This window comes from Nerophis lumbriciformis, linkage group LG13, assembly GCF_033978685.3.
Source record: "Nerophis lumbriciformis linkage group LG13, RoL_Nlum_v2.1, whole genome shotgun sequence".
NCBI lineage: Eukaryota > Metazoa > Chordata > Actinopteri > Syngnathiformes > Syngnathidae > Nerophis > Nerophis lumbriciformis.
In genome coordinates, this window is record NC_084560.2 from 11,907,867 (window position 1) to 11,920,686 (window position 12,820).

Consider the following 12,820-nt stretch of genomic DNA (forward strand, 5'->3'; position numbering starts at 1 on the left):
GTTGTGGAATGACCTATTTGCACAGAAAGATTTTGTAAATGCTTATTTACATACCTTTTAATTTTTTCCAAACAGTCCCTGTAACACTGCAGTAAAACGGCTGATCAAACAAAACAAAAAAAGTAATTAAAGTCTTTATTTATCCTTTTTAAAATAGTTTCAAGATGTTTATCAGGATTCTTCCCCATTGTACTTTGTAACCCCTTTTGAGTTTGAACAGTCTCTTAAAGCCCCACTTAAAAACCTTCAGTTTTGGTTGATTTTGGCGGCACCAATGGACCAAAGCGGTAAGTGTTTTGCCAGAAGGAAGACCACATTTCCCATGAGGACTAGCTCATATTCCGTCAAACTGACATGATGTCCACTGTAATATTGGCACAGATTACAAATATGATGATGTTAAATAGCAGACACTATCAACAAATGATCTTGAATTGCGCTACAATCATGACGCTACTACCAAGAATGTATCGGGCGGATGCAGGTCGGAAGCAAAGAATGGTCGGTGGGAGAGTTTTTTTCGAAGGAAATAGTGTGGAACTGCGAACTATCAAGCTGTTGACTATTTATTGCCGCCATACACATTTCCGATAGCTAACATTAGCATTTTCATTTTGATTTGGGCAGCGAAAGTTACCTACTAGTTTACAGGAACAGAGCCAAGGCAGCATCAGCCAAAAATCCCTACTCATCTTTGCGATCACGCTAGCGAGTGAAAGCTGGGCCAATGTCGATCATTGACTTTCCTTTTATCCAGGTAGCCTCCCTTTTTCTTTTTTTTGTTGTGTCCTCCGACAAACTTTTCGTTTCATTGGGTGTTTTGGAGCTTCTGCCATTAAGCAGTAATTGCACGTAGGCCTTCTTCTTCGTCTTCTTTTAGTTTTCTGGCGGCGCACAGGCTTTCGCATCGACTTCGGGTTTTTTTTAACGAATGGGGAAAGGGTTAGTGACGTATGTCGTATATAGCAAGTCAGCACATTTGTAGTTTTTAGTGTGGCTGGGTTCCTGCTACCCTCTTCAGAGTGGCTAAGTGGCAGTAAAATTGATACAGACCCCTTCAGGACTATACAGAGGTGTTATTCAACTAGTTGTATGTCGATGTATCATCACAAAACTTATGAAAATATTTGATGAAGGTTGAAAAGTTACATAGTGCTGCTTTAAAGTGGATCATTTTAGTACATTGTTTGATTTCTTTATGTCTAATCGATTCCATAATTTATCCGTTAGTGAAGAAAAATCCTTTGATTAGCCGCACCTTTGTATAAGCCGCAGGGATCAAAGCTTGAGAAAAAAGTAGCGGCTTGGAGTCCAGAAAATACCGTATACACAAGTGACTTAAAACAACTCACGTCTCAATTGAATTAAGAATACATTTTTGATTCAACACGATTTTCGCAAAATATTTTTGATATGTGAATAATAAACTTTTTCAAAAACAAGTTACAGGTTACAAAAGGTGCTTTCGGCTGCTGGCACATGAGGTATACACGCAGCGAGTAAGCGCAGAGATGGCTTAAAAACGTTTTTTTTTAAACCCCTAGTGTACATTTAACATTAGGGAAATTTCCCGGTTGCCGTGTAGAATTTAGGTATAGTATTAGAAAAGAAACGTTAACAGGACAAAAAGGAAACATGACTTTGTAAAAAAAATATATGATAATAATCAAAAAATTACAAAACCAGTGACGCTAGATGGGTGGATCAATACAAATATAGACAGTAATGATACCACCAAGCATGGTATCGGAATATGGTCAATACCACAGTAGTTACAAAACCCAAAACCAGTGAAGTTGACACATTGTGTATACCGTAAATAAAAACAGAATACAAATCCTTTTCAACTTATATTCAATTGAATACACTGCGAAGACAATATATTTAATGTTCGAACTGAGAAACTTATGTTTTTTGCAAATAATCATTAACTTAGAATTTAATGACAGCAACACATTGCAAAAAAGTTGGCACAGGGGCATTTATCACTGTTACATGGCCTTTCCTTTTAAATACACTCAGTAAAGGTTTGGGAACTGAGGAGACCAATTTTTGAAGCCTTTCAGGTGAATTTCTTTCCCATTTTTTGTTTGATGTACAGCTTAAGTTGTTCAACAGTCCAGGGTGTCCGTTGTCGTATTTTACGCTTCATAATGCGCCACACATTTTCAATGGGAGACAGGTCTGGACTACAGGCAGGCCAGTCTAGTACCCGCACTCTTTTACTACAAAGCCACGCTGTTGCACGTGCAGAACGTGGCTTGGCATTGTCTTGATGAAATAAGCAGGGGCGTCCATGAAAAAGACGTTGCTTGGATGGCAACATATGTTGCTCCAAAACCTGTATGTACCTTTCAGCATTAATGGTGCCTTCACAGATGTGTAAGTTACTCATGCGTTGGGCACTAATACACCCCCATACCATCACAGATGCTGGCTTTTGAATTTTGTGCCTCCTGCGGAGGACACAACGTCCACAGTTTCCAAAAAAAAATTGAAATGTGGACTCGTCAGGCCACAGAACACTTTTCCACTTTGCATCAGTCCATCTTAGATGAGCTCGGGCCCAGCGAAGCAGTCTATTCAATTGAATATAGGTTGAAAAGGATTTGCAAAACATTGTATTCTGTTTTTATTTACGATTTGCACAACGTGCCAACTTCACTAGTTTTGGGTTTTGTAATATAATACACTGAATGTAGAAACACAAACAATACTATAGTAAAACAAACATAGAAAATATTTAAAAATATATAAGTAGAGGGGTTAGTGCGTCCGCCTCACAATACTAAGGTCCTGGGTTCGATCCTGCGCTCGGGATCTTTCTGTGTGGAGTTTGCATGTTCTTCCCGTGACTGCGTGGTTTCCCTCCGTGTACTCCGGCTTCCTCCCACCTCCAAAGACATGCACCTGGGGATAGGTTGATTGGCAACACTAAATTGGGTGTATGTGAGTGTGAATGTTGTCTGTCTATCTGTGTTGGCCCTGCGATGAGGTGGCAACTTGTCCAGGGTGTACCCCGCCTTCCGCCCGAATGCAGCTGAGATAGGCTCCAGCGACCCCGAAAGGGACAAACGGTAGGAAACGGATGGATGGATGGATGGATAAGTATATAAAAAAAATATTATTTATTTATTTGTAATAAATATCATTAAAAAAAAATAAAAAAAAATTTATTATTTATTTATTTGTAATAAATATCGGGCTTCACGGTGGCAGAGGGGTTAGTGCATCTGCCTCACAATACGAAGGTCCTGAGTAGTCTTGGGTTCAATCCCGGGCTCGGGATCTTTCTGTGTGGAGTTTGCATGTTCTCCCCGTGAGTGCGTGGGTTCCCTCCGGGTACTCCGGCTTCCTCCCACCTCCAAAGACATGCACCTGGGGATAAGTTGATTGGCAACACTAAATTGGCCCTAGTGTGTGGATGTGAGTGTGAATGTTGTCTGTCTATCTGTGTTGGCCCTGCGATGAGGTGGCGACTTGTCCAGGGTGTACCCCGCCTTCCGCCCGATTGTAGCTGAGATAGGCTCCAGCGCCCCCCGCGACCCCAAAGGGAATAAGCGGTAGAAAATGGATGGATAGATAAATATCTAAAAAAAAAATTAAACACAAATTACTGACTTCAGTCATCCCTCGCTATATCACCCTTCACCGCGTCAAAGATTTTTATTTTTGTTTGTTTTTATGCATATTGTACTTTTTTGGGGTTGGGGCAAAATTAAGCATTTCAAGCATTAAAATGGCTAAATAAACTAAAAAGATACAACCTACAGTAGTATTGACCACTAGAGTAGAACAAACCATTCAAGGCGCTCTCTTTAGTATCGTGGCAACTGATTGGCTCAGCCTCAGGCCGCAATTACTATATTGGATTAAATAGTGTAAACTGGACTATTTCATGTCTAAAGGGTTTGCATAATGTAGAAAAATCCACTATGAAGATCGTCAACAGGTTTTTATGCCTTACCTATTAAAATATTGGATTTATAATTAATGTTTCCTTCTTACTGGAAATTACTAAGTTAAGACGATAAACAAGGAACGACTGTGTATACCAAAATCTATTCAATTTAGCAATTTTCACATACTATAACCAAAGGCTTTACTTTCAACTCAGGCACTGCAGCCAAATCAGCTGGTTGCATTTTCACTATCTATCTCTCTGGCCACACGGGAGTCCGATAAAAACTCCTCGTGCCGTGGTCGTAACCACCACTCATCCGTCGATCGCGCTTGCATAACAGCCTGCAGAAAGGATGAAAGGCAAGCTAAGCTCACACACACTAAAGACACATGCTGCTCATGTTTAAGGCTGCAGACGATGAAGCAACACATGGCCGCCACATCAGTACTGCGCTCCTCGCCTCTTGTACTTTTTGAACAATCTGTGCAACATGTTGTTGATCTAGAATGAGGCGTACAGCAAATTATGCCCTATCTGACGTATTCCATGCTATCAGGTAGAGAAAGATGACGTTGGTCTTTACAGTCTTATTAGAGTTTATTGTTTTGTTCTGACAGCGCTGCAAGGTCATTAAAAATACCTAAATAAGTTTTTAGAAGGAAATAAATAATTTTGATATTTTATTTTATTTTATGCCTGATCATCCTACCCACTCACGTGCAAGTAGGCTCTGTGGTCTGATGAAGTCATCGCTAATTCCAGTGCAGCAGCAGGAAGTCACTGTCTGCAAATGTAGACGTGTCTGTTGAGGGAGCTGCCGAGTCCATGGTGTCCCATGTGTGTAGTCCTGATAGCGGGCATGTGTCTGATTCGTTTGTGTATGAGAGTGTTTATGTCTGCAAGAGCACCTGCATACTGATGTCTGTAGCTTAAGGCCAATTAGGAATGTTTGTAGCTGCAAGATAAACCCTCAGTGGATGCAGTGCTTTCTCTTAAAGCACTCGTGATATTCTTTTGAGATGCACAAATGCATGGAAAAAGACTGCAAATATACAAAATTACTGGTTTAACTGGTTTAAAGCAATGATTCTTAAACTGTGGTACAGGTACCACTAGTGGTACGCAAACTCCATCTAGTGTTTTGCCAAATAATTGTTTTATTAAGTGAGTGATTCATTTTACAATAGTCTAACTCGGTGTTACTGTTCAAACTGTGTAATGTTACAGTGACCAAAAATATTAAATATACTTGTTAAATAAAACCTCTGCCTTGTTTTAATGAATACTTAGGCCTACTACGCTACAGTATTTTAATTTTGGTCATTATTGTGGTACTTGGAGAGCCAAGTCTTTTCTGCGGGAGTACTTGGTGAAAAAAAGTTTGTGAACCACTGGTTTAAAGAATCCAACTTAAAGCGTTTTGAAGCTATTTTTACCACTAAAAGTACTTTTTAAACTATTTTTTCAGGGTCAAACTGCTGCGGTCAAAACTTTTAAGTAACATTTTGACATGATGTACTCTTGAAAAATCAATCCCTTTGAAAATTATCACAGGCTAAAAACACTTGCTGACAAGACTGAAAAGCCAGGACAGACTGTCGTGTTCCACTCCCCATTGGCCATTATAAGTTAGTTTCCGCTCTGTGGTTATCACATTGTTTTGTCTTTGCCATCACTGGTACCTTTCTGTGGTGGCATCATTTTAAACTAATTACACATACAAAGCTAAAGAAAAAGCAAAACACCTTACCTTTCAAATTGAATGATTGAGTCAATGCACTGCATTCTAAATGATGCAACAAAGAAGTGTTTATAAGACTGACATTTTCCTTGTGCTGTGTTCAGGTCAGGTGTACCAACAGTACCAGGCCCCAGGTGGATACCCGCCACAGCAGCCAGGTGGCCCCCCTCAGCCGCAGTACGGAATGCAGTATCCTGGTAAGAGGTTATTTTAAATGTCCTCACTCATTTGTCCTCAATGACAAAACATTTTGAAAATGCTTCCACAAAACTGGATTACATTAAAAAAAAAGATCCAACTTCAAATAATCTATATTTTAAAACCATTTCAGCCTTAAATATGAATACATATCTAGTATTCTTGCTGGAATGTAGACAGTTTAAAAGAGCTTTAAATAACCCGTACTGGGAACACGCCATTTTTGTGTGTCTGTAGCTTTAATGTTAATGAGCTGCGTTTGTCCACGCCTGTCATCATTGTGTGTGATCCCGTGCACATTTTCCACCTTTTCCATCTACAGCAGACCTGGGCATTCTGCGGCCCGCGGGCCACATCCGGCCCTTTGTACATCCCTGTCCGGCCCGCGTGAGGCCAATCATAAATGACAAAATAAATTTAAAAAAGTATCTATGTTGAGTGTGCAATACAACAGTGCTGAAATCCGTGCTGCAGTCTGCAGGTGTACCTAATGTTGTGGCCCAGTAGCGGCTGCAGCACGGATTTCATATTTCATACATTCACAACTCCTCCAACACGAACATTATTGTATTTGCACTTTTGGCTTCTTATTAAATAACTTTTTTAAATAGATTCAATCTTGCACGTGGAAACTTTAAGTGTGGGATTTAGTTGATATAACACTCCCGTCAGGGGGTGCATTTTACGCCGGGGGTGCATTATCCGGCACAACAACGGCCGACTTTAACTGTTTTTCGCTGGCTTTGGATGAGAGCTGTGATGTACGTGACACCGCCCAGCTGCTCATCTTCTTACGTGGGATAACTACAGACTTTCAAATCACGGAAGAGCTGGCAGCCATGCAGTCAATTAAAAGGGACAACCACAGGTAATGACTTGTGTTGCACCTTTCCTGCTTCCGGCTCCCCAGACCGTAGTCGAGGGGCGCAGGGGAGACTCCTCCAGGGCCGATGTATATCGGGGGCAACACCCTTCACTCTACCCGGCAGTGGGTCTCCGCAGCTCCAACTCCAGGGTGAATGATGAGTCCGGCGATTAGTTGCAACTCTTAACTTTATTAATGTGCAGCCCTTTGAGACACTTGTGATTTAGGGCTATATAAATAAACATTGATTGATTGATTGTAATGTCTGCACACAGCCAATCCACCAAAAAAACTAGTCCCCGCCCGCAATCACGCTACCGCTCCCTCTCCTCTCTCTCGCCCACACACTCACTGACGTCACTCACCTCACATGCTTTCACCTGTTAAAGGGCCACACACACACACACACACACACACACACACACACGCACACGCACACATACGCTACTCTCATAACACTTGTTCACATAGGTAAATGCGTGTTTGGACATGTTAGGACTGAAATGGGACAAGCTGGTAGGTGTGACAACAGATGGTTGTCCAAATCTGATGGGGAAAAATGTTGGACTTTTAAAGAGGATGCAGGAAGTGTAGTAAGACTGTTAAAAATAAAACCATCAAAAGCAATCTGCTTTTGGTATAAAGTTAAGTTAGGTTAAATGAAAGTATTATTATTATTATTATTAATTATTATTATTATTATTATTTATCTTACGGTATATCAAAAATAATATTGAGCAAAATTTAATTGAAATATTGTCGATGTGGCCCTTCAGCAGTGCTCGGGTTGCTCATGCGGCGTCCAGGCCACGCCCACTTCTCATTCATTTTCAGAAACGCTCGGCACCCGTGGGCTGGACAAAGCCAAACATTTATCCAATGATTATATAGTTTAGCTGCAATAGAACAACCATTCTCCGACTGAATGAGAAGAAACTCACGTCAGCTGTCGTGAAAGTAACTGATTCTGAAGAAAAGTTGAACGCATTCTAGTGCATATTTAGTCAATGAAATGTAAATACAAAAGTACATATTTGACCACTTTTTGGAGGGATATTTTAGGGAAAGCTGTCTTACAGTCTTGGAGCAATCACTACTACCCTATACCCATATCCCCTGCTTGTCTCTAAGGGAAACAGCCTCTGTCATGTTAGCCTCGATCAAAGTTTTACCGTAGCCGAATTTGCAGAGCATCACAGTCTCAAGCAGGGGTGCTCACACTTTTTCTGCAGGCGAGCTACTTTTCAATTGATCAAGTCGTGGGGATCTACCTCATTCATATATATAATTTATATTTACTTATTTATGAAATATATGTTTTTGTTAACAAGTTAAAGGTGTTTAATGATAATGCAAGCATGTTTAACACATATAGTTAATATTGTTAATACATTAAAGGTGTTTAATGATAATACAAGTATGTTTAATACATATAGTTAATATTGTTAACAAGTTAAAGGTGTTTAAAGATAATGCAAGCATGTTTAACACATATAGTTAATATTGTTAACAAGTTAAAGGTGGTTAAAAATAATACAAGCATGTTTAACACAAATAGTTAATATTGTTAACAACTTAAAGGTGGTTAAAAATAAAACAAGCATGTTTAACACATATAGTTAATATTGTTAACAACTTAAAGGTGGTTAAATATAATACAAGCATGTTTAATACATATAGTTAATATTGTTAACAACTTAAAGGTGGTTAAAGATAATACAAGCATGTTTAACACATATAGTTAATATTGTTAACAACTTAAAGGTGGTTAAAGATAATACAAGCATGTTTAACACATATAGTTAATATTGTTAACAAGTTAAAGGTGGTTAAAGATAATACAAGCATGTTTAACACATATAGATTCCTTTCTTTCATGAAAACAAGAATATAAGTTGGTGTATTACCTGATTGTGATGACTTGCATTGATTGGAATCAGACAGTGGTGATGATAACGTCCGCATTTTCGAATGGAGGAGAAAAAAAGTGAAAGTGGTTGGTTTTTGGCATCTTATTTGTCCAGCTTCCGTACTCCTTTGTATACACTTTACAAGAAATACATTGTCTGCAAACTCCGTAGCTTGCTAGCTTGTGCACGCCAGCTTTCTGAGACTCTTATTTTGGTAGCGCAGGCAGGATGAAGCAGAGCTTTTATTGTGCAACTGTGCAGTCGGTGTTTGGAGTTTTGACGACAGGTACGGCGCCAGAGTCTGTTGAAATAAAGTGTTTTTCGCCTTCCAGTCTGTAATTTTAATGAGCGTCATCTCAGAAGACCCTCGGGTGCCGTGAATGTCAATCAAGTGATGAAAGTGACGTCATAGTGAAGATTTATGATCGCTCATTTTTAGGACTATTTTTTTAATGCCTGGCTGGTGATCGACTGACACACCCTCCGAGATCGACCGGTAGATCGCGATCGACGTAATGAGCACCCCTGGTCTAAAGCATGTAAATAATTAGCTATATTTAAATATTCATACAATGTATTACTTAAATTTGTTTTCACCTGAAAGACCCTGATTTTCAAGGGGTGGCTGCTTTCATATTGCCGTGTCGCTGCGCCACAATCAATGAATCCCTGCAGTTAATATATATGACCATTATCGGCCAATTTCACTCATGGATGATCAGAATCGGCAGCATACACCCTGATCAGAACATCCCTATCTACCGTATTTTCCGGACTATAAGGCGCACCAGCTAAATTTAGGGGAAAATACAGATTGCTCCATATATAAGCCGCACCCGACTATAAGCCGCAGGCGTTTTGATGTGTAATTAACGTAGTATATAGGGGTTCCTGCTACCACGGAGGGGATTGTCGGGACAGAGATGACTGTTTGGGAACGCAAAGCGTCCCATTTATTAACAATAAATCTTTCAATCATTCAATCAAACTTTCACATCTTTGACATGGCGAACAGCATTCGTGCAGAGTACAAATAATACAACGGTGCAAAGTAATACAAAGTGCTCGCCTGTAACACGGCAGTAAAAGTGCAGTCCCGCGGCCGTTTACGTTATCAAAATAACCAGCCTACTACCGGTATAGGAAAAGTCAGTCTTTAATCATTGTGTCATCGTCTTCCTCCTGCGTACTAAAACCACCGAAATCCTCTTCATCGGTGTCGGAGAAGAACAGGTCCAAAATGGCGTCGTCAGCCACTCTCTCTCCTTTGTTCTCGCTCTCAAAACCTTCCTCTTCGTCAGTGGAATCAACGGCTCCGGCTTCGTCAGCCGTTACGCCGTCCTCTTCATCATCACGACGCAGCAGTCCAGCTTTTCGAAAGCCGTTGATGATCGTGGATGTTTTCACACTTTTCCATGCCGTCAGGATCCACTGGCCTTTAACTTAAAAGCAGCATCATATGCACTTCTCCGTTTGTTTTCCATATTGAGGGTGTTTGCATGAACACTTCCTTCGAGCAAACTGTCGCTGACGCTCTCCTACTCTTTGTTTTGCTCTCGTTACCTGGCGCCAGATGTCTGCCTCGGTCTCGGTAGTGCGCGCCCCTGGTTACCGTAAGCCGCACCATTGTATAAGCCGCAGGGACCAGAACGAGGGAAAAAAGTAGCGGCTTATAGTCCGGAAATTACGGTATAACACAAAAACAGGATATGTGTAAATGTTTTTAATGAGGTTTTTACACAAATAAAGTGAACGAAACATAACATATAAATTCAAGTTCAAAGGATACTGCTTGAAAATAGCCTGGTAAGTATAGTACATTTTTTAACCTCCCTCCTAAAGAATCAGAATCGAGAATCGTTGAGAACTGGAATCGGAATCGTCTAAATTCAAACGATACCAAACGTAGTTTTCAATGGGACATTTTTTGGTCGTGTGTGATTTAGAGTTAAAAAAATGTAGTAGACTTAGTTTTAAAATTGTTGCAGTGTGTAGAACTCAAGGGTTGAGATCTACTTTGCTTTCTTAGCAGGATACAGTTCCCAGCCGGGAGCCCCCCAGCCCGCTCCGCAGCAGCCCCAGCAGCAGCAGCAGTTCCAGAACTACGCGCCTCCTTCATCCCAGGCCCCTGCCCCAGGCCAGTCCCCAGCTGTCCCAGGCTTCCAAGGTGGCCAACAGCCTCAGCAGCAACATCCTCCTCAGGGACCCCAGCAGTACCCACCAGGAGCCTTCCCTCCCCAAAACTATACCTCCCAGGCGTCGCAGCCCGCCAACTACAGCATGCCACCCAACTCCCAGCCTGGTTACCAGCCTCGCCCGGGGTACACCCCACCTCCAGGGAGCACCCCACCACCCGGGGCTGCTAACCCATACGCCCGCAACCGCCCCCCTTACGGTCCGGGCTACACTCAGCCAGGCCCCGGATACCGATAAGAGGGGTATGTAAATGATCCCCTCTCTCTCTCTCTCTCTCTCTCTCTCTCTCTCTCTCTCTCTCTCTCTCTCTCTCTCTCTCTCTCTCTCTCTCTCTCTCTCTCTCTCTCTCTCTCTCTCTCTCTCTCTCTCTCTCTCACACACACACACACACAACCCTCGTGGCTCTTTGGACTTTGGGCAGGAATCTTAGCCTCATATGAATATCAGATCCAAAAACAAGTAAACCCTTCCCCTCAGTCTGATGGTTAGTGTTTGTATGCTGTCTCTCCAACATGCCATTAGCCTTCTTTGTTTTTGTGTGTGTTCTTTCTCCACTATTTCCTGACACCACCTCTCCTTCCCGCTTTTTTCATTCTGATGTAAACACACGGAAGACAAAAACATGCTATTTTGTTGTGACACTTCATTGTCTGACCTGGCGCTATAACTGACAGCTGACACAATGAAACGTTACTCCGTTTTGTCACCCACTACCAACTGTTGGGTATTAAGGAACACTAGCTAAGTGAAGATGTACGGGAGGAGGGGGTAATCCCAGCGTAAAGGCTTTCCCCTTTGTTCACCCCAATTAAAATCTTACTATCACTTGTTTTTACTAATAAATCATCTTCAGGTGAGATTAGTCGTCATTGTATAAAACTGTAACTTTTTTTTTTCTTTGCCAAAATAAATAATTGAGACCCTTTTTTTTGGTTGATCTTTTTGTGAATACTCTTTCTATGGCCTTTTCTTTTCCATTTTACTCCTAGAAAAACACATTTGGAATACTGATGTCATGCCCCTGGTATTATTTTGTTTTCCTGTTTTGAGGCTTTCTGGCTGGCTGGATGTGTTCTTGGGGCAGTGCGCGCTTCTCTCATCCAAGTGTCTCGGCGAACGTGTTTATTAAAGACCGATTTTCAGAAGCTATTGAACATGCGCTTCCAAGCCCCAAAGTGGCTCATCTTTGATGGATGTGACCGCGTAATAATCGGAAAAATATGAGCGCCTTAGTAAATATGGGACTCTGTTAACCTCAGGAGCTGAATTTAACATCGCAGCCTGTGTGTTCCATCCAATTCAAAGGCAACGAAAATAGTGCAATTTGGCACAGGCAGAAGCGCTTTAGTCTTGATTAGCCTGACGACCACAAATTAGACTGTAGCATCTTACTATTAAAATTAAAGGAGGTTACATTTGACCTGTGTCTCTGCTCTTAAATTGTGAAAGTAAAAGTACTACAATTGCTTGTTCCAATGTCCTATCTTGCCTTGTAGCCATACTTGCCAACCTTGAGACCTCCGATTTCGGGAGGTGGGGGGAGGGGGGTGGTCGGGGTGGGACGGGGGCGTGGCTAAAAGGGGAGGAGTATATTTACAGCTAGAATTCACCAAGTCAAGTATTTCATATATATATATATATATATATATATACATATATATAAGAAATACTTGACGTTAAGTGAATTCTAGCTATATATATATATATTTTTATTTTTAATTTTTATTTTATTATATATATATATACATATATATATATATATATATATATATATATATTATTTTATTATATATATATATATATATATATATTCATTTATTTACACATTACACTCATCTACTCAATGTATAGTTAAGGTTTGAATTGTCCATCCTTGTTCTATTCTCTGTCACTATTTTTCGAACCATGCTTAACACCCTCTCTGATGCATTGCTGTGTGGCACGCACAAAAGTGCTTTCATCAAATGCACTAGATGGCAGTATTGTCCTGTTTAAGAGTGTCACAA

The 12,820-nt window shown here is 40.8% G+C and overlaps 1 protein-coding gene across 3 annotated transcripts in view; it reads left to right on the top strand.

Moving 5' to 3' along the window:
• Nucleotides 1–11,125, top strand: part of tfg (trafficking from ER to golgi regulator) — a 32,380-nt gene extending 21,255 nt beyond the window's left edge. For all 3 annotated transcript variants that reach the window (XM_061971712.2, XM_061971711.2, XM_061971713.2), the window contains 2 exons: nt 5,750–5,842; nt 10,648–11,125. In XM_061971712.2, coding sequence (XP_061827696.1) covers nt 5,750–5,842; nt 10,648–11,051 — 497 coding nt within the window. In that variant the 3' untranslated portion in view covers nt 11,052–11,125. The remainder of the gene's footprint in view (nt 1–5,749; nt 5,843–10,647) is intronic.
• Nucleotides 11,126–12,820: the final 1,695 nt, after the last annotated feature.